The sequence below is a fragment of the Elephas maximus genome, chromosome 5 (assembly GCF_024166365.1).
Source record: "Elephas maximus indicus isolate mEleMax1 chromosome 5, mEleMax1 primary haplotype, whole genome shotgun sequence".
NCBI lineage: Eukaryota > Metazoa > Chordata > Mammalia > Proboscidea > Elephantidae > Elephas > Elephas maximus.
This window is the reverse complement of record NC_064823.1, coordinates 117839039-117858444: the sequence shown is the minus strand read 5'-3', so window position 1 is coordinate 117858444 and position 19406 is coordinate 117839039. Positions and strand designations below refer to the sequence as shown.

The 19406-nt window shown below is 37.7% G+C and overlaps 1 protein-coding gene across 3 annotated transcripts in view; it reads right to left on the bottom strand.

Annotated features, from left to right (window-relative positions):
* Positions 1-19406, bottom strand: part of ATP8A1 (ATPase phospholipid transporting 8A1) — a 261316-nt gene that overhangs the window by 145170 nt on the left and 96740 nt on the right. For all 3 annotated transcript variants that reach the window (XM_049886325.1, XM_049886326.1, XM_049886327.1), the window contains 3 exons: positions 10670-10742; positions 7702-7807; positions 6296-6378 (listed from right to left, as the gene is read on the bottom strand). In XM_049886325.1, the coding sequence (XP_049742282.1) occupies positions 6296-6378; positions 7702-7807; positions 10670-10742 (262 nt within the window). The remainder of the gene's footprint in view (positions 1-6295; positions 6379-7701; positions 7808-10669; positions 10743-19406) is intronic.

The window sequence follows — 19406 nt, the reverse complement described above, 5'->3', positions numbered from 1 at the left end:
TCAGACGGGTAGTGAAGCTATCCCAGGATGTTAACTGTGAACAAGACTTAGAAGTCAACCAGTCCAGATTAGCGCTGTGTTGAAGGCTATCACTACTATCCCCATGACAGGTTGGATCAGACAATTGTGATTTATAGGGTTTTCGCTGGCTGATTTTTCAGAAGGCCGACCAGGCCTTGCTCCTGGTATGCTGCAGTCTGGAAGCTCTGCTGAAATCTGTTTGGCACCATAGCAGCACACAGCCTCCACTGACAAAAAGGCGGTGGCTGCACATGAGGTGTATTGTCTGGAAATGGAACCCGGGTCTCTTGCATGGCAAGTGACAATTTTATTACTGAACCATGATGTTGAACACGTTTCAGCAGAGCTTCCAGGCTAAGATGGACTAGGAAGAAAAGCGTGGAGATCTAAAAATCAATCAGTGAAAACGCTATGGATAACAATGGTCTGATCCACAACTGATCACGGGTATGGCACAGGACCAAGCAGCATTTTGCTCCGTTGTACCCGGGGTCATCATGAGTTAGGGGCTCACGGGATGGCAGCTAACGACAACAATAACCACTACTACATTCTCTACTACTGTATCGGCTTTTTAACCTGATGAAACTAATGGAGAGTGTGTTCCATCAAAACAAGGGCATTCACTAAGAAAGAAGAGATGAGATCAGAAAATAGAAGTAAAAAGGAAAAAATCAAAAAGAATTCCAAGTTTCATAGAAACAGGTCTTAGAAAGCAACCAGCCCACACAGAAGGAGAATGGAGGACTTCAAAAGGACATCTCAAGGAATGAAGTGCAAGCTGACAGATTACCTCGTGCAATTTTTTTGAGAAAACTGTACCGAGAAATGATGGGAGCAACTATTAATAGGTACAAAGAAAAATGAAGCAATTAAAAAAAAAAAAAAAAAAAAACCCAAGGCAATTAATTTTAGGAAACAAAATTGAAAAAAAAAGGAATAATTATTGTATACGAAAATGCTCAGCTATGAATACTTGCACAGGCATAATAATACCAAACCCATTGCCTTTGAGTGATTTCAACTCATAGCTACCCTACAGGACAGAGTAGAACTGTCCCATAGGGTTTCCAAGCAGTGGCTGGTAGATTCAAAATGCCGGCCTTTTGGCTAGCAGCCTGAGCATTTAACCACTGAGCCACCAGGGCATAATAATATAACCACTAAATAAAGATTTTTAAATAAAGCAAAATTTAAATACAATAAAAGCATTAATATTAACTGTACGATACAAGGAAACCCTGGTGGCGTAGTGGTTAAGTGCTACAGCTGCTAACCAAAGGGTCAGCAGTTCAAATCTGCCAGGTGCTCCTTGGAAACTCTATGGGGCAGTTCTGCTCTGTCCTATAGGGTCGCTATGAGTCGGAATCGACTCGATGGCACTGGGTTTGGTTTTTGGTTTGTACGATACAATAAAAATTGCCTGGTTTTACAAATGTAAACTCTGTATAATCACGAACACCCCAATCAAGATACAGAACATTTCTATCACCCATAAGTTTCCTTGTGTCCTTTTCCAATAATTCTCCCACCACGCCCCATCCCTGAGGCAACCACAGTTCTGAATTCTGTCACCCTAAATCAATTCTGCCTTATCTTCAAACTGCATATAAATGAAATAAAAGAGTATGTACTCTTTTGTGTCTGACTTTAGTTTTTAAAATTTTTTGGTGAAAATATAGACAGCAAAATTATACCAATTCAACAATTTCTATATGTTCAATTCAGTGACATTGATTACGTTCTTCAAATTGTACAAGCATTCTTGCTAGCCTTTTCCAAATTATTCCACTACCATCAACCTAAACTTACTGTTCCCTAAGCTTCTCATTTAACCTTTCCAGTTGCTGTTGTCAAACCCTGGTGGTGTAATGGTTAGGCGCTATGGCTGCTAACCAAAGGGTCAGCAGTTTGAATCCGCCAGGCGCTCCTTGGAAACTCTATGGGGCAGTTCTGCTCTGTCCTATAGGGTCGCTACGAGTCGGAATCGACTTGACAGTGCTGGGTTTGTTTGTTTGTTTGTTTTTTTTTGGTTGTCAATTTGATCACATAGAGATCATTCTTTAAAAGAGCACAGAGGTCAACACAAACACTTTTTATTAATCTTCTTAAACTCTTGTTTGGTTTAAAATGACTTCAGCAGACAGTTTCAGTTTAAGGTTTAAAGGTTACCTCAGGGCAGTAGTTTTTTTTTTTTTTGAAGGGTATCATCCAGACTAAATCGCTCCAGAGAGTCTGGGTTCCACGAGAATTTGAAATTCTGCTCTACGTTGTTTTCCACCTTTTGATCAGCATTCTTCTACAAGATTCTTTGATGAAAATATTCTCTGGTGGTGCAGTGGTGACAGCAATCGACTGCTAACTGAAAGATCAGTGGTTTGACACTACCAGCAGCTCCGTGAGAGGGAGCTATGACAGTCTGCTTCTGCAGAGATTTACAGCCTTGGAAACCCTATGGGGCAGCTAAGAGTCAGAACTGACTCGACGTCAGTGGGTGGGTGTCTGGCTTTTTTGCTCAACAAAATGTTTCTGAGATTCATTCACGCTGTTGATGAATCAACAGTTCATTCCTTTTTGTTGTTTAGATATTTCATTGTATGAATACATCACAATTTATCCATTCTCCCGTTAATGTGTATTTGGTGTGGTTCCATTTCTGGCTATTATGAATAAAGCTGCTATAAACACTTCCCTTACAAGTCTTTCTGAGGACGCAAGCTATCATTTCTCCTAGGTAAATACCTACAATTCCGGGGTCAGGTGTATGTTTACCTTTATTAGAAAATGAAAAAAGGCTTTCCAAAGGGGTTGTATCATTTTACACATCTACTAGCAATATGATTGCTCTAGTTGCTCTAAACCAAAAACCAAATTCATTGTCATCAAGTCAATTCTGACTCATAGTGACCCTACAGGTCACAGTAGAACTGCCCCATAGGTTTTCCAAGGCTGTACTCTTTATAGGAGCAGATTGCCACTCCTTCCTCCTGGAGAGCAGCTGGTGGATTCAAATCACCCACCTTTAGTTTAACAGCTAAGTCTTAACCACTGCACCACCAGGGCTCCTTCCTAGCTGTTCTATATTTTTTAAAAAATATTTTATTGTTTTAGGTGAAAGTTTACACAGCAAATTAGATTCACATTTAATAATTCATATACGAATTGTTTTGTGACATTGATTACAATCCCCATAATGTGTCAGCACTCTCACCATTTCCATCCACCTGCCCCATTCCATCCATCCAGTTTCCCTGCCCCTACTTGCCTTCATATTTTTGTTTTTGTGTAAATTTTGACAATTTGGACTTACATAGTAGATAGTTTAAAGGAACACATTCCTCACAGGTGTTATTGTTTATTTTATAGGCCTCTCTAATATTTTGCTAGAAGATGATCTCCAGGAGTGGCTTCAATTCCAGGTAAAAGGGAATCTTAGGGTGATAGTGTTGGGGGTTCCTCTAGTCTCCAGCAGTACAGTAAGTCTGATGTTTTTTTGGAATTTGAGTTTTGTTCTACAATTTTCTCCCATTCTAACCGGGACCTTCTGTTGTGACTCTGGTCAGGATGGTTGGGAGTGTAAAGAGGGCACCATCTAGTTCTTCTGGTCTCAGGCTAGAAGAGGCTGTGGCTCACATGGGTCATTAATCCTGTGGACTAATTTCTTCCTGGAGTCTTTGGTTTCCTTCACTCTCCTTTGCTCCAGACAGGAAGAGACCAACAGTTGTATCTTAAAACCCCAGATGCTACTCACCAAACTAGAATGTAGAACATTATCATTATTGTGGTATTTCTGTTATAGCAGCACTAGATAGCTAAGACAGAATTTGGTACCGAAAGAGTGGGGTGCTGCTCTAACAGATACCTAAAATGTGGAAGCAGTTTTGAAACTGAATAGATGGAGTTGCAACAGGCAGAGGATCAGCATAGCAGAGAGCTTGCAGCGGCATAGAAGCGGCAACAGCAGAGAACCGGAAGTAGCAGAACCAGGAGACCAGTGCGAGACAGCACTGGAGCCGACCCATGGAGCCACAGAACTGAGTGCCTCTGAGCCTGAGGCTACCTAGTGGAGTGGAGTGCCTCTGGGCACTTATCGGTGGAGCTAGGTTTGCCGACCCACGGAGCCAGAGAGCTGACTGCCTGTGTGGCTTCCTGGCAGAATGGGGTGCTTCCGGGCACTTATCAGTGGAGCTACAGAGCTTTGGAACACTTGACCCAGCAGGGCAGATGTAGGCATGAGGCCCTAGGAGCCGAGAGGCCAAGAAACTATGAAGAAGCTGAAGAGACAAGTAACACAAGAAGCTGAGCTGCTTCAGTCTCAAAAGGTATGGCCATGACTTCAGGGATTTCAAAGTGTGGCACCATGGCCTCTGGTGTTTCTAAGGGTGGAGTTGCCACTCAAAAAGTTGAGGAGAATGGTGCACCTAAAGCCGAGAGAGCAGAGTTGCCATCCCAGTGGGCCTGGAAGACGGAGTTCAAGCCCAGGGCTGAGGGGCCTCCACTCAGAATTCAGAGAGTGTGGCCAATACCTAGAGTCTGGAGGGCAGGGCCATGGTGTAAATTGTCTAAGAGAACAGAGGATTATTTTCAAAGCTTTGAGGGCTAATGTAATGTGTTCTGCTGACTTGTTTGGTGCCTGTTATGCCTTCTTTTCTTCCCAGTTTCTCCCATTTGTAATGGAAATGTCTAGCTTGTGCCTGTTCTGCCATTGTACCCTTGGAAACAGATAACTTATATTCTAGATTGCACAGATGAAGAGGAATTTTTGGATTCTGAACTTGGAGTTAGACTTTTGCTATGACATGACGGGGTGAATATGTTTTACATGTTGCAAGGATATGATTTTTTGGAGGTCAAAGGATGGAATGTCAGGGGTTGAATTGTGTCCCCCCAAAAATCTGTGCCAACTTGGTTAGGCCATGATTCCCAGTATTGTGTGGCTGTTCTCCATTTTGTGATTGTAATTTTATGTTAAAGAGGATTAGGGTGGGATTGTAACACCACCCTTATGCAGGTCACCTCCCTGATCCAGTGTAAAGGGAGTTTTCCTGGGGTGTGGCCTGTACCGCCTTTTCTTTCTCAAGAGATGAAAGGGAAGCAAGCAGAGAGTTGGGGACCTCATACCACCAAGAAAGCAGTACCAGGAGCAGAGTGCGTCCTTTGGACCCGGGGTCCCTGCGCCGGAGAAGCTCCTTGACCACGTGAGATTGAGGACAAGGACTTTCCTCCAGAGCCGACAAAGAAAGAAAGCCTTCCCCTGGAGCCGATACCTTGAATTTGGGCTTATAACCTACTAGACTGTGAGAGAATAAACTTCTCTTTGTTAAAGCCATCCACTTGTGGTATTTCTGTTATAGCAGCACTAGATAACTAAGACAACTATGAACTAAATTATGCCAACTGACCTAGTTGTTCCATGAAACTATGGTCCTTAGTCCTTAGCCTTCAAACCCAGTAAATCAATCCCACGAGTGTTTGGGTATGTCCAGAAGTACCTATAACTGTGCCCTCTATGTGCTTTATCATATATATATGAATATATGTGCAGCACATACAAACATGTATCTACATATGCCCAAAAATATACCTGCATGTGCATGTGTACTCCCATATGCCTTCCCATACCTATATAGCATACATTATCTACATAACCACTCACATGTTTTTTGCTTATTACTGTTGTTGCAAAAGTGCATTTACCGCAGCTGTCCTTTATTCTTGCGTACTGCTTAGTAGTTGTCCTACATTCTCATTAATATTTGGTGCTGTCGATGTTTTTAATTCAAGCCCTTTGGTGGGTATATAGTGGTATCTCATTGTGGTTTTAATTTACTCTTCTCTGATGACTAATGATGACTTTCACGTGCTTACTGGTCATTCATATATCTTCTTTTCTGAAGTGTCTGAGTCTTTGTCCACTTTAAAATTGGGTCTGAATACTTGTAATATAATAATACTGGGAATACGGTGAAATGAAAAAGCAAGTAAGATGGCAGTCCAAGAGATATCAATCTTCATTTAACATAATAGGATAGAAAGTCATCAGATAGGTCTAAGATTGAATAATCAAAACATATATCATTAATCACATATTTCTGGAAAATCCGAGATGTATCAATGCCTAAAGAAATAGCTAAAGGAATAGAAACTGGTTGTCTCTGGAGAGGAAAATTAGAGTAGGGAACCTCTTTTTTATTGTGTCTTTTAGTACATATTTTTTAAAGTTATACATATGTATTACTTTGATTAAAAAGAAACTTCAAAATAAATAACTTACTGAATCTATAATCACTGAGTCCGGTGTTCTTCCAGTGAAAACGAAATTCAATTGCTTGGCAGCTCTGACCAATGCTCCTTCATCTATTTCAGGAAAACAGGTAAAAGCAAATGTATGAGGAAAAAAATCATTCAAGACACAAGAGAAATATATTAATGTAATACACTTTTTGGCTTAATTAAAATTCTTTTTATTCTGGCCCTTGTTATTGAAATCTCCCTCTTTTTAAATTATATGAGAATGCCAAAGGAACGAGTAGAATTAAACAAACAAACAAAAAACGAACAATCTTAAGTGTCTGAGACAGTTATAGACCCCAGGGTCATATATCTGAATATTAAGTTTCACTGGTAGGCATGCATACCTAAAAAAGATTATTTAAATGTACCCCTTGGTCCCTAGCATATTTTCCAGAAACCTATCACAAAATTAATAGCACAAAATTTCTTTAAGTTTTACTCTTTTTCTTCTAAAAAGTTAAACATTGAAAGACTAATACTACTAATTAAGGATTCAATTTATGAAGATTTAAATAAATTGAAGTTTTTAAAAATTAGATATTACTTTCCTCACCATGTTGTATCAAACCTTTTCCTTGCTGAGAGTAAGACAGGGTAAGAACACATCCACACAGTTTTTATCCTAACAATGTGAGATGTAACATTTCTCAAGGCTTTTAGATATCTGCTACATTCTACAAGGTCACAGTTGCTGCTTTAGGATACAGTTTAAAACACTTATTCGCCATGATGACATGTAAAAAAGTTCTCCAAAGTGTGTTTATTCTTTCCTAAAATTTTACAGACTGAATTATCTACATACCTAATTTTACACTCTAAAATTTTTTACAGCTCTAAAAATAGGTCTAAAATCAAGCATAAATATTAAATGTTGATATGTGAACTAATAAATATGGAATCTCTTTCCCATCCATATAAATACACAATAAATGCCCTGATTAACATTTCCAGAAGAAAGTAAAGTTGGGGCTCTGAAGTCATATATGGTCATTATTTTTAGGCAAACCGATCTTCCTTTTCTTTACAATTTATGGTTAAGATTTTATACCTAGTTATCTAAAAAGAGAAAAATTTCTGTATATATGAGAAAGTACTTTGTCTCACTTGTGTAAATTTGGCTGTTCAAAATCTGTAATTCAAATTTCCATGTAACTTAAGTCATATATGAAAAATTACATATACAAAGTTATATATTTTTGACATATATAAATTTAATCCTGAAGCCAAGGTTTTTCTAATTAGTAAATAAAATAAAATTTTTATTTAAAACACATACTCAGTTTGGTTACCTTACTTTTTCAAATTAGGTTGATTTTTTTTTTAGACAATCATAAATCCTAGAACATTTTTCCACAGAAAAATACTTCACAGTGGCTTCATTTGTACCTGGAGATGCTGCTTGATAAATAATCTTATCTCCTTCTCGCTCTGGCACTGCTGTGTGACAGATTGCCATCATTGTAAGAAATTCACATATTATAGGTGCAGTTGGCTATAAAAAATAAACATTCACTTTAGCCCTTTACCTTTAAACACTTGACACTAATAATCGTAATATTACTTCATGTCTATCTATTAAGACTGTACCTGTTAAGAGTTGGAAGGTGTAGGTTTATAGCCAGTTAAGAAGCCAAAACCAATTATAAAGAAAAAAAAAAATTTAACCCAAATCATTCATTCTCAGTTTCTCATTTACTCTTTAAACATTTATATGAGACAACTTGGTGTCAAATTGAGATACACAGTGAAAAAGACAAACATAATTGAATCCTGCTCTAGACAACAGAGAGAAATTTTAAAATGTTAGCTTGGCTGGTTGTTAACCGAAAGGTTGTTAGTTTGAACCCTCCCTGCGGCTCTGCAGGAGAAAGACCTGGAAATCTGCTTCTGTAAAGATTACATTCAAAAAAATTCTATGGGGCAGTTCTACTCTGTCACATGGGGTCACTATGAGCCGGAATCAGCTTGATGGCATCTAACAACAATTCCTGAACACATTTAAACTTTAGGCATCTAATTTTTTTGGGCAATCTTAATGTGGAGCCCTGGCGGTGCAGTGGTTAAGAGCTCAACTGCTAACCGAAAGGCTGGCAGTTCGAATCCACCAGCCGCTCCTTGGAAACCTTATGGGACAGTTCTACTCTGTTCTGTAGGGTCACTATGAGTTGGAATCAACTCAATGACAATGGGGTTTTTTTTTTTTTTCAATCTTAATATGGTTCATTATTTTTGGTTATAGGGATAAGGACGGAATTTGTCTATAAGGCATTGTCTCCCTCTCCAAAAATTCATCTTTAACTTGATGCGTGTATTACTAAAAACAAACAAACAAAAAACCTTTGTACAATTGACTGTTATAGTCACCTGAAATCAAACCCGTTGCCATCGAGTCGATTCCAACTCATAGTGACCCTGTAGAACAGAGTAGAACTACCCTATAGAGTTTCCAAGGAGAACCTGGTGGATTGGAACTGCCAAACTTTTGGATATCAACTATAGCACTTAACCACTATGCCACCAGGGTTTCTGTTACAGGTCAAGGAAGACATAAAATTGGATTATTTAATACAAGGAGTTTTGAGTCTATAGGAAAAAAGAAGCTACCTATTTTTAATTAAACATCTTCCTGTCTGGCTTATGATAAAGAAAAATGTCAGTCATACCAATAAAGGAAAAGTATTTCTCCATGCTCTTGGGTAAAAAATAAAGTGATTGGAAATGGTAAGTCAGAAGATTATTTGAATAAAATGTGTTCAAGCTAGAATGATGGACAAAACAGACATGGTCCCCGCCGCCATGAAGCTTAGACTTGTGGGGAAGACAATACACAAATAAATACATGGATATTATTTAATTATTGTGTGAGATGGGCTATAAAGAATAGAACGTGCAAATATCGTATTATGGGAGTTGGGGGAATCTGTGGTTGTCAAGAAAAATGTGATATTAAGATTATGAGGCTTTAAACCTGTTGCTCCCAAGTCAATTTCAACTCATAAGTGACCTTACAGACAGAGTAGAACTGCCTCATAGGGTTTCCAAGGCTGTAAACCTTTATGGAAGCAGACTGCGGCATCCTTCTACTTTGGAGTGGCTGGTGGATTTGAACCACCAACTTTTTGGCTTTAGCCTCATGAAAAATTGAGCCAAGAGTATTCCATCAAGCAGGAATGGGACAGTGACTGCAAAGGCCCTAAAGAAGAATGCAGCATGTTTAAGAAAATAAAGCCAGTGTGACATGAGGAGAAAGGGCAAAAGGAATAGTGACTCAAAGCAAGGATGGTGACTTAGGCAGGAGCCAGATCATCTAACTTTGTAAGTTAAGAGGGAAGTCTCAGAATGATTTTATACAGGGTAGTGATGGGACTGGACTTCCACCTGCAATATTAGAGTTGCCACGTGCAATAAGAATTGCAGAGGAGTAAAACGGAAATAAGGAGATTGGTTAGGAGGCTACTATAGTGATCCGCACAGGGGATGATGGTGGTCTGCACTGGGGTAGTGAAAGTGCTGGTGAAGTAAAGCTGATACACTGAGGATGTAGTCCAGAGTGTTGACAAGGGCTTGGTGAGCCATTATAGATCTGGAGGTTGAGGGAAACGGAGGTGTCAAAGGTGGCCCTTAAGTTCTAGGAAAAGTATCAGGATGGAGGTGGTGCCATTTACTGAAACTGAGAGCACAAGTGGGTAGGGATAGGCCTAGATTTGAGTTTTATGAAGTCTGAAGCTAATATTATGTTGGCGGCTCTCTTTAATTAAACAGAGTACAAAAAAGATACAAAAGTATCCATGAGCACATTGTTTGGGCCCCTCCCAGGGCCATGTTAAAAACAGAGCTGCTGTCCAGTCAACTCTGACTCAAGGTAACACCACATATGTCAGAGAACTGTGCTCCACAGGGCTTTTAACGTGTTAATTTTTTGGAAGTGGATTGCCAGGTCTTTCTTCTGAGGGGCCTCTAGGTGGACTCGAATCTCCAACCTTTCAGTAAGCAGCCAAGCATTTCCTATTGTAGATCTGGCACTGGCCCATGATTTGGGGCAGGTAATTCATTTCTAAGGTTATTCGGAAGTTGTTAATAGTGAATTACTTCATACACAGAGAATTCAATTTATTTAAAACAAAAATTCTGAGCAGAAATATTGATTAATATAGTACTAAAACTAAATTTCTAACAACCATGAATTTCATGTTTGCCATGTAAAAAAGAATTCAGCAATAATATATTCAGATAATTATTTAAAGATCTTGAACACATAAAAAAGGAATGTATAAACATGGAAGCTTTTGTTCTCCAGAGGAACACTCATTAGTTTTCACGCGTTATGAAGACATAATGGTTTGATGTCACTTACATGATTATTCTGGAGGTTTTCCAGCAATGAAGAATCACTAAATGTTTTTTCATCTCCAAACTGTGAGCTCTGCCTAAAAGGGGAAAAAATGGTGCAAATCTAGTTCATTCATACAAGCACACTGATCTATTTGTAACTCACTTTTGAAGTATATTTTTATGCTTGCAAATTCTTAATAAATCCAGTGTAAGTTGGCCTGCATTTTGAAATAAGACATCATAGGTTTCATGATTGAATCGTTCAAAATGTACTGAAGGATTCTAAATTGTGAGAGACTTTTACTGGGTAATGAAAAAATCATATTTTATAGTCCATTTTTCTGGAGTAAAATAATAGTTATAGCCACATGAAGTTTAAAAAAATAAACTAAGGAAAGGTAAGAAATAAAACTTTTAAAACAGCAGGAATTGTGTTCCCTCTAGTTCTAAAATTTTTCAAGAATTTTAGATTTAATGTAATTGTTTTAAAAAATATATTGATTAATTCTTTCACCTTAGCCATCCATGTAAGAAATCTTTAGCTGTGGTAACATTATATGATTATCATATAAGATAAAAAACATGAAAAATAAACTGTTTACATTATGTTACATCATATATTATCAACATTTATCACTAGAAAACACCTCAGCAAATATTTATGTAAGTATCACATTTATTTTGTATAAAAAAGGAGAAACTAATGTGTTCAATATCAAGTAAGTGTAATTTAGAAGTTTTTCAATCAAAATTTTTACAGGTTAAAAAGAGCAACATCTATGTCACAATGTGTCAAATAGCAAGAGCTCCATATCTGAAATCCAGCAGCTTGAATGGAAGGGGAAATCACTGACGAAAGTAGCATTTGAAATAATAGAACACACTCAGAACCTTCAATGAAATACATTTCTCCCATAAACCAAAGGAGGAAGTCAGGATGTTTATAGTAAAATCCATTTTTATTTACATGTAGTAGTTTAGTCTATTAATTCTCAAAATCATAACATAACACATCCTGATAAACATGCAGTAGTTTCAAATTCTCGAAACCTCCCTGGGAGGCAGAAGAAACACATTGCTATTATTTATTATTATCATTACTACTGTCATTGCTCTAGTTTTAAAAATGAAGGAAAAATTCACGGAGTTTTAAATGACTTATCAAAGGGCAGACCAAAAATAGCACCTATTTCTCCTCCAAATATCACCACTTCTTAAAAATATTTGGAGCTTAAGAAATCTCCGTATTATACAATGTACTCATTAACAGTTCTTAGTTATATTTTCCTACTTATTTGTAAGATATACTGAAATGTTAAAGAATATTCACAGTAACGTCTTGCATGCAGAGGTCTATTTTCTTTTCAAAGAATTCTACACTAAAAGCCTCTATAAAATCTGAAGAATGTCTTACTAATCTCACTGTAAACTCCTTCATTTCATAAATGACAGTTAACATAACTGATATAAATTTCAAATGTATTTTAATGGAATAACACTAGATATCCAATTCAACTATTTCCACTGACATATTCCAACTCCATTCACCAATGAAGGCTTCCATCATGGATAAAATTAAATAAGAACACTTCCCTAGAAAGTCGCTTCCTTTCCAAAGTCATGAAAAATATAAACAACCCATCGGCTGATCAGATAGCCCGGGTTGGATGACTCAGGCACAGAGCTCCCTCACTTATTTCCAAAGTTTAACAAAACATTCACTTTTAGTAAAAACAAGTGTAAAATTAGGAAGCTCATGCCATTACAAATAAGAACCAACTGCATTAAAATATTAATAACATTTTAAACCTGTCGGTTGGCAAAGCTGTATGAATTTGCAAACTGCCCACAAATAAAATTGTAAGGCAACATCAACATTTTCTTAATTTCTTCCCTAGGCATTTCCAAGTAGAACTTTGTTCACCAGGAGACAGAAAAATTATGGTGTCTTGCAAGAAGCAATAAGGCAGAGAAATAACAGTTAAGGAGAACAATGAGCAGGTAGCCCACACACTTTACAATCTGCAGTTTCTCAAAGACAAGACTAAAAAGCTATAGTATATTATAAATAATTATTTCCTCAACATACAAAAATGAAGCATTTCCACAGCAATAAAAATTAAGATAAAGTCAGAAAGTATATGGCTTAATCAATATTAGCAATCTTCATATATGACATTATAAACTATGACTTTTTTAAACTGAAAATTCATATCAATAAGATAGCCATCTGTAGAAACAGAAAAAAAAAAAAAAGATGAATCTATACTTTTCACCTTAAATCAAAACAAACCCCAGAGAGATCAAAGATTTAATAAAAGTCCTAAAGATATGGGAGAATTAAAAAAAGATAATGTAGGAGTGGGAAAGGCCTGAGTACCATACATAATTCAGAAAACAAACAAAACAAATCTGGCTGCATAAAGCTAAGTACTTCCATATAGAAAAACTAGTGCAAGCAAAGTCAAAAGACAAAAAACAAATTGGGAAAAAAAATTTCAGCTAATATAATAAAGGCCAATTTCCCTGAAATAAAATGAATTCTTGCAAATCAATAAGAAAAAGACCAACTGCATAGCAGAAAAACGGGCAAAAGACAATGAGAGAAATGAAATTTAAATCTATACATAGTTATCATGTTCCACTATCAATTTGACAAAAAAATAAAATAACTGATAACCCTATGCTGTTGTGATTCTGGAAAAACAAACCTGTTGCCGTCAAGTCAATTCCAACCCGTAGAGGCCCTACAGGACAGAAAAGAACTGCCCCACAGGGCTTCCAATGAGCGGCTGGTGGATTCCAACAGCCAACCTTTTGATTAGCAGCCTGAGGTCTTAGTCACCGAGCCACCAGGGTTCCTCTGGAGAACTAGTTAAATCATACGTCCTTGGTGAGAATGTGAACTGGTGCAACTTCTAAAAACAATCATTGGGCAATTTCTATCAAAATTTAAAATGCACATATCCTTTGATACAGTAATTCCAGGTGTAGGAGCTTATAGTAATTATTTACTTGGTACAAAATACTGCATGTAAAAATTTATTCTTTGAAGCACTTTTTAAGTAGTAAAAGATCAGAAACAATCTAAGGGTTGCACATTCACAACAGAATACCATACAAAAAATGGGAAGCTCTTTATGGAATATGGAAAAATCTCAAACACGTACTGTTAAATGAAAAGCTGGTACAAAACAGTATGCAAAGTATGGTTCCACCAGATGTCTGTCAGTTTCTCATACTGTGGTAGCTTGCATGTTGCTGTGATAGTGGAAGCTTGGCTATAGATATTTCAAATACCAGCAGGGTAACCCATCGTGGGTAGGTTTCAGCTGAGCTTCCACACCAAGACAGACTAGGGTGAAATACCTGGCAGCCTACCTCTGAAAAAACTGGCTAGTGAAAACCTTATGAATAGTAGCGGAACACTATCTGATATGGTGCCGGAAGATGAGCCCCTCAGGCTGGAAGGCACTCAAAAGACGACTGGGGAAGAGCTGCCTCCTCAAAGTGGAGTTGATCTTAAAAATGTGGATGGAGTCAAGCTTTTGGGACCTTCATTTGTTCATGTGGCACAACTTAAAATGAGAAGAAACAGCTGCAATCATCCATTAATAATCGGAACACAGAATGTAGAAACTATGAATCTAGGAAAATCGGAAGTCATTAAAAATGAAATGGAATGCATAAAGACTGACATGGACAATCGTGAGCTAAAATGGACTGGTATTGGCCATTTTGAATCAGAAAATCATATGGTCTACCATGCTGCAAATGACAAACTGAAGAGGAATGGTGTCGCGTTTATCCTCAAAAGGAATATTTCAAGGTCTATCCTGAAGTACAACACTGTCAGTGATAGGGTAATATCCGCATACCTACAAGAAGACCAGTTAATTTGACTATTATACAAATTTATGCACCAACCACTAAGGGCAAAGATGAAGAAATTGAAGATTTTTTTACCAACTTCTGTAGTCTGAAATTGATCAAACAAGCAATCAAGATGCATTGATAATTACTGGTGATTGGAATGCAAAAGTTGGAAACAAAGAAGGACTGGTAGTTGGAAAATATGGCCTTTGTGATACGAATGATGCCAGCGATCGCATGATAGAATTTTGCAAGACCAAGGACATCTTCACTGGAAATATCTTTTCTCAACAACAAAAATGGTGGCTATACACGTGGACCTTACCAGATGGAAAACACAGGCATCAAATTGACTATACCTGTGGAAAGAGATGATGGAAAAGCTCAATAACATTAGTCAGAATGGGGACAGGGGCCAACTGTAGAACAGAACATCAACTGCTTCTATGCAAGTTCAAGTTGTAGTTAAAGAAAATTAAATCAAGTCCACCAGAGCCAAAGTGTAGCCTTGAATATATCCCACCTGAATTTAGAGACTATCTCAAGAATAGATTTGACGCACTGAACACTAATGACCTAAGACCAGACAAGTTGTGGAATGACATCAAGGACATCGTACATGAAGAAAGCCAAAGATCATTAAAAAGACAAGAAAGAAAGAAGAGACCAAAATGGATGTCAGAAGAGACTCTGAAAATTGCCCTTGTACATTGAGTAGCTAAAGCAAAAGCAAAAAAATGATGAAGTAAAAGAGCTGAACAGAAGACTTCAAAGGGCGACTAGAGAAGACGAAGTATTATGACATGTGCAAAGCCCTGGAGATAGAAAACCAAAAGGGAAGAACATGCTCGGTGTTTCTCAAGCTGAAAGAAAGAAGATTCAAGCCTTAAGTTGAAATACTAAAGGACTCTATGGGGGAAAACAAACTGGAAGAGATCCATATTTGTACCCATCTCAAAGAAAGGTAAAATAATAGAAAGTGGAAATTATCGAACAATATCATTAATATCACAAACAAGTAAAATTTTGCTGAAGATCATTCAAAAGCGGCTGTAGCAGTACATCAACAGGGAACTGCCAGAAATTCAAGCCAGATTCAGACGAGGATATGGAACCAGGGATACCATTGCTGATGTCAGATGGATCCTGGCTAAAAGCAGAGAACACCAGAAAAATGTCTACCTGTGTTTTATTGACTATGCAAAGGCACTGGGCTGTGTGGATCATAACAAATTATGGATAACATTACAAAGAATGGGAATCCCAGAACACTTAATTGTGCTCATAAAGAAGTTGTACCTAGAAAAAGAGGCAGTTGTTCGAACAGAACAAGGGGATACTGCTTGGTTTAAAGTCAGGAAAGGTGTGTGTCAGAGTTGTATCATTTCACCACATTTATTCAATCTGTATGCTGAGAAAATAATCTGAGAAGTTGGACTATAGGAAGGAGAATGGGGCATCAGGATTGGAGGAAAACTCACTAACAACCTGCGTTATGCAGATGATACAACCTTGCTTGCTGAAAGTGAAGAGGACTTGAGGCACTTATAGATGAAGATCAAACACCACAGACTTCAGTATGGATTGCACCTCAACATAAAGAAAACAAAAATCCTCAAAACTGGACCAATAAGTAACATCACTATAAACAGAGAAAAGATTGAGGTTGCTAAGGACTTCATTTTACTTGGATCCACAATCAACACTCATGGAAGCAGCAGTCAAGAAATCAAAAGATGCACTGGATTGGGCAAATCGGCTACAAGAGATCTCTTTAAAGTGTTAAAAAGCAAAGATGTCACTTTAAGGACTAAGGTGTGTCTGACCAAGCCATGATATTTTCAGTTGCCTCATATGCATGTAAAAGCTGGACAATGAATGAGGAGGACCAAAGAAGAACTGATACCTCTGAATTACGGTGTTAGTGAAGAATGTCAAATATACAATGGACTGCCAGAAGAACGAACAAATCTGTCTCGGAAAAAGTACAGCCAGAATGCTTATTAGAAGCAAGGATGGCGAGACTTTGTCTCACATACTTTGAACGTGTTATCAGGAGGGATCAGGCCCTGGAAAAGGACATCATGCTTGGTAGAGTAGCGGGTCAGCGAAAAACAGGAAAATCCCTAACGAGACGGATTGACACAGTGGCTTCAACAGTGGTCTAAAACATAGCAACGACTGTAAGGATGGCACAGGACTGGGCATTGTTTCATTCTGTTGTGCACAGAGTTGCTATGAGTTGGAATCAATTTGACGGCACCTAACAACAGTATGCTTCACCTTCTGTAAAAATATGAGAGAAAAAATACTTGTATTTGTGTATACATAGAATAGTTCTAGGATACATGTGAAATTGGTTACACTTGCTGCCTTCAGAAGGGGGAATGGATGGCTATGAGACAGGAATAGGAGGGAAACCTTTTCTCTTTACATCTTTGAATTTGTAACATTTTAATGCATCATGAACTTAATAAATTAAAATTTAAAAATGTGAAACAATAAAACCCATGTAGCTATCTGAAATATATACACACCCTACATACAAGGTTCTGGGTACATACAAAATAAATTTACAGATCATACATATATAACCCAGTATATCCAGTAAATATGTTGCACACAGGAAGATAAAAGCAATGCGATGGCAAAGCACTGTTTTTTTTTTTTTCTTTTAAAGAGTTGCACATCATGCTTTGAATGGCCTTCTTGGCTTCCAATCAAAATCCACTGAAGAGAGATTTAAATTTTAGAAAGGGTAATTTGTTACTTAGTCCAGTGAATAAGCACGAATAGTTGATTTCAGTAATAATATTTTCATTAGACACTGATTTTGACCAAAGTAATGAAACTCTTTTTGTCCACGAACAACTGTGAAATGTCAGCATCACTGGAATAAATAAATCACCTGCCAAGATGACTTCTCTGAAGACTAACACTAATTTGGATGTGTTAGGTCTCATTACTGTACAGCCACACCTGGGAGAATGTTTTCGTGAGCCTAGCCTTTGCAGCAGGATAAATAAATACCACTCATTCCAAACATAATTAAAGACCAGATTGAAATGAGAAAATAAAGAAGACCGGAAAATAGTACAACTCATGGATATTGTGATAATACTAAAAACCCGCGGCAGAATCAAATAAACTAAGCACAGAGCATTTTAGGGCATTTTTTCTGGAGAATCACCATCATTAGCATTTATTTAAAAAAATGGAAAAAAAAACCTATCAGAAAGAATAATTATGAACATAACTAGCTAAGAAAAACTGAAATAACACTTATCTGAGGCTTGCTTCAAAATAGTAGTAGATGAAAGGTATAGATAAATTAAAAATTGGCCTTAAGTCCATATTCTTGAAGGTAGGCAATGGGTGAATCTGTCTACTTTTTGTTTATGATTGAAATTTTCCAAACTAAAAGTCAGAAAAAGGAAAAATGATTATGGAAATATATAGCCTTGCAAAATAGGCATATTTAGGATATAAGAATAAATTGATTGTGTGAATGAATTTTTTTTCAAATTACAAAAATATTAATACTATCAATTAAGAGAATGGTAGATTCTTAATAGAAAGGAACCAACCTGCATGGTCATAGGTAAACTGGTAGTGTTTGGCAATAACAAGAAAAGGGTATCAATTTTTGATTAGTTATTGGCTGGGAATGATTTTGTCTCTGTAAACTATTTCTATTAATAGCACTTTAACAGAAGAGAGCTACAATCATCATCTAGTTATTTTAATGTTCACAGAGTATGTTTCAAAGGATTAATAAAACATTACAGGTTTGCCTCCAAACTCCAATAAATCTAAATATGTAAAATAATCTACATACATTTAAGCGTCAAATATTATGTGTCTTTTAACTTGACATTTTTGTTGACAAATACTAGTTCAATAGAGCAGTAAAATACATATATAGCCCATAGGTATTACTTGCAGGAGACACACCTTGCCTGCTGAAAGTGAAGAGGACTTGAAGCACTTACTGAGGAAGATCAAACAATACAGATTACACCTCAACATAAAGAAAACAAAAATCCTCACAACTGCACCAATAAGCAACATCATGACAAACAGAAAAAAAACAAGTTGTCAAGGATTTTGCGGTGCGATGGATGGCTTTTGTGTGGCCTTTCTTGTGATAATCTTGTAACTCTCACCCAAGTGAAAGGGTGAGGCTGTGCAAATAAGGTAACTGTGGCCCACCAAGGGAACTGGTCAGTTTTGCCATCCCACTTGGCTAAAAAGGGCCAATTTCAGAGCAGAGACAGGATCCACCACCACTACCAAGGAAGAACAGCCAGGAGTAGAGAGCATGTGCTTTGGACCCAGGATCCCTGAGCCGAGAGGCTCTTGGAACCAGGAGGCAGAGAGAGAGAGAGATAACTCTTGAGAAGCAGTGGCAGAGAAAAAACAGCAGGAGACAGCAGGGCAGGAGTGCCTTTGGCCAGGAGGCTTGCTGGTGGAGTAGGATGCCTCTGGGCACTTACCAGCAGAGCTAAAAGAGCTTTGTAACACTTGCCTGAGCAGGGCAGAGGCCAAGGGCTAGAGAGGTGTGCCTATGAGCAAGGCCGAGAAAAGGTGTCCTGATGGAAGAATTGTATATCCTGAGCATTCCTAAATTTGAATTGTAACCTGTTAGTTCCCTAATAAACCCCATAATCGTGAGTATTGTCTATGAGGTCTGTGTGGCCATTGCAATGAATTATCGAACCCAGCAGAGAAGTACTATAGTGGGCAAATCTGCTGCAAAAGACCTCTTTAAAGTGTTAAAAAGTAAAGATGCCAGCTTGAGGACTAAGGCACGCCTGACCCAAGCCATGGTGTTTTCAATCGCCTCATATGCATGCAAAAACTGGACAATGAATAGGGAAGACCAA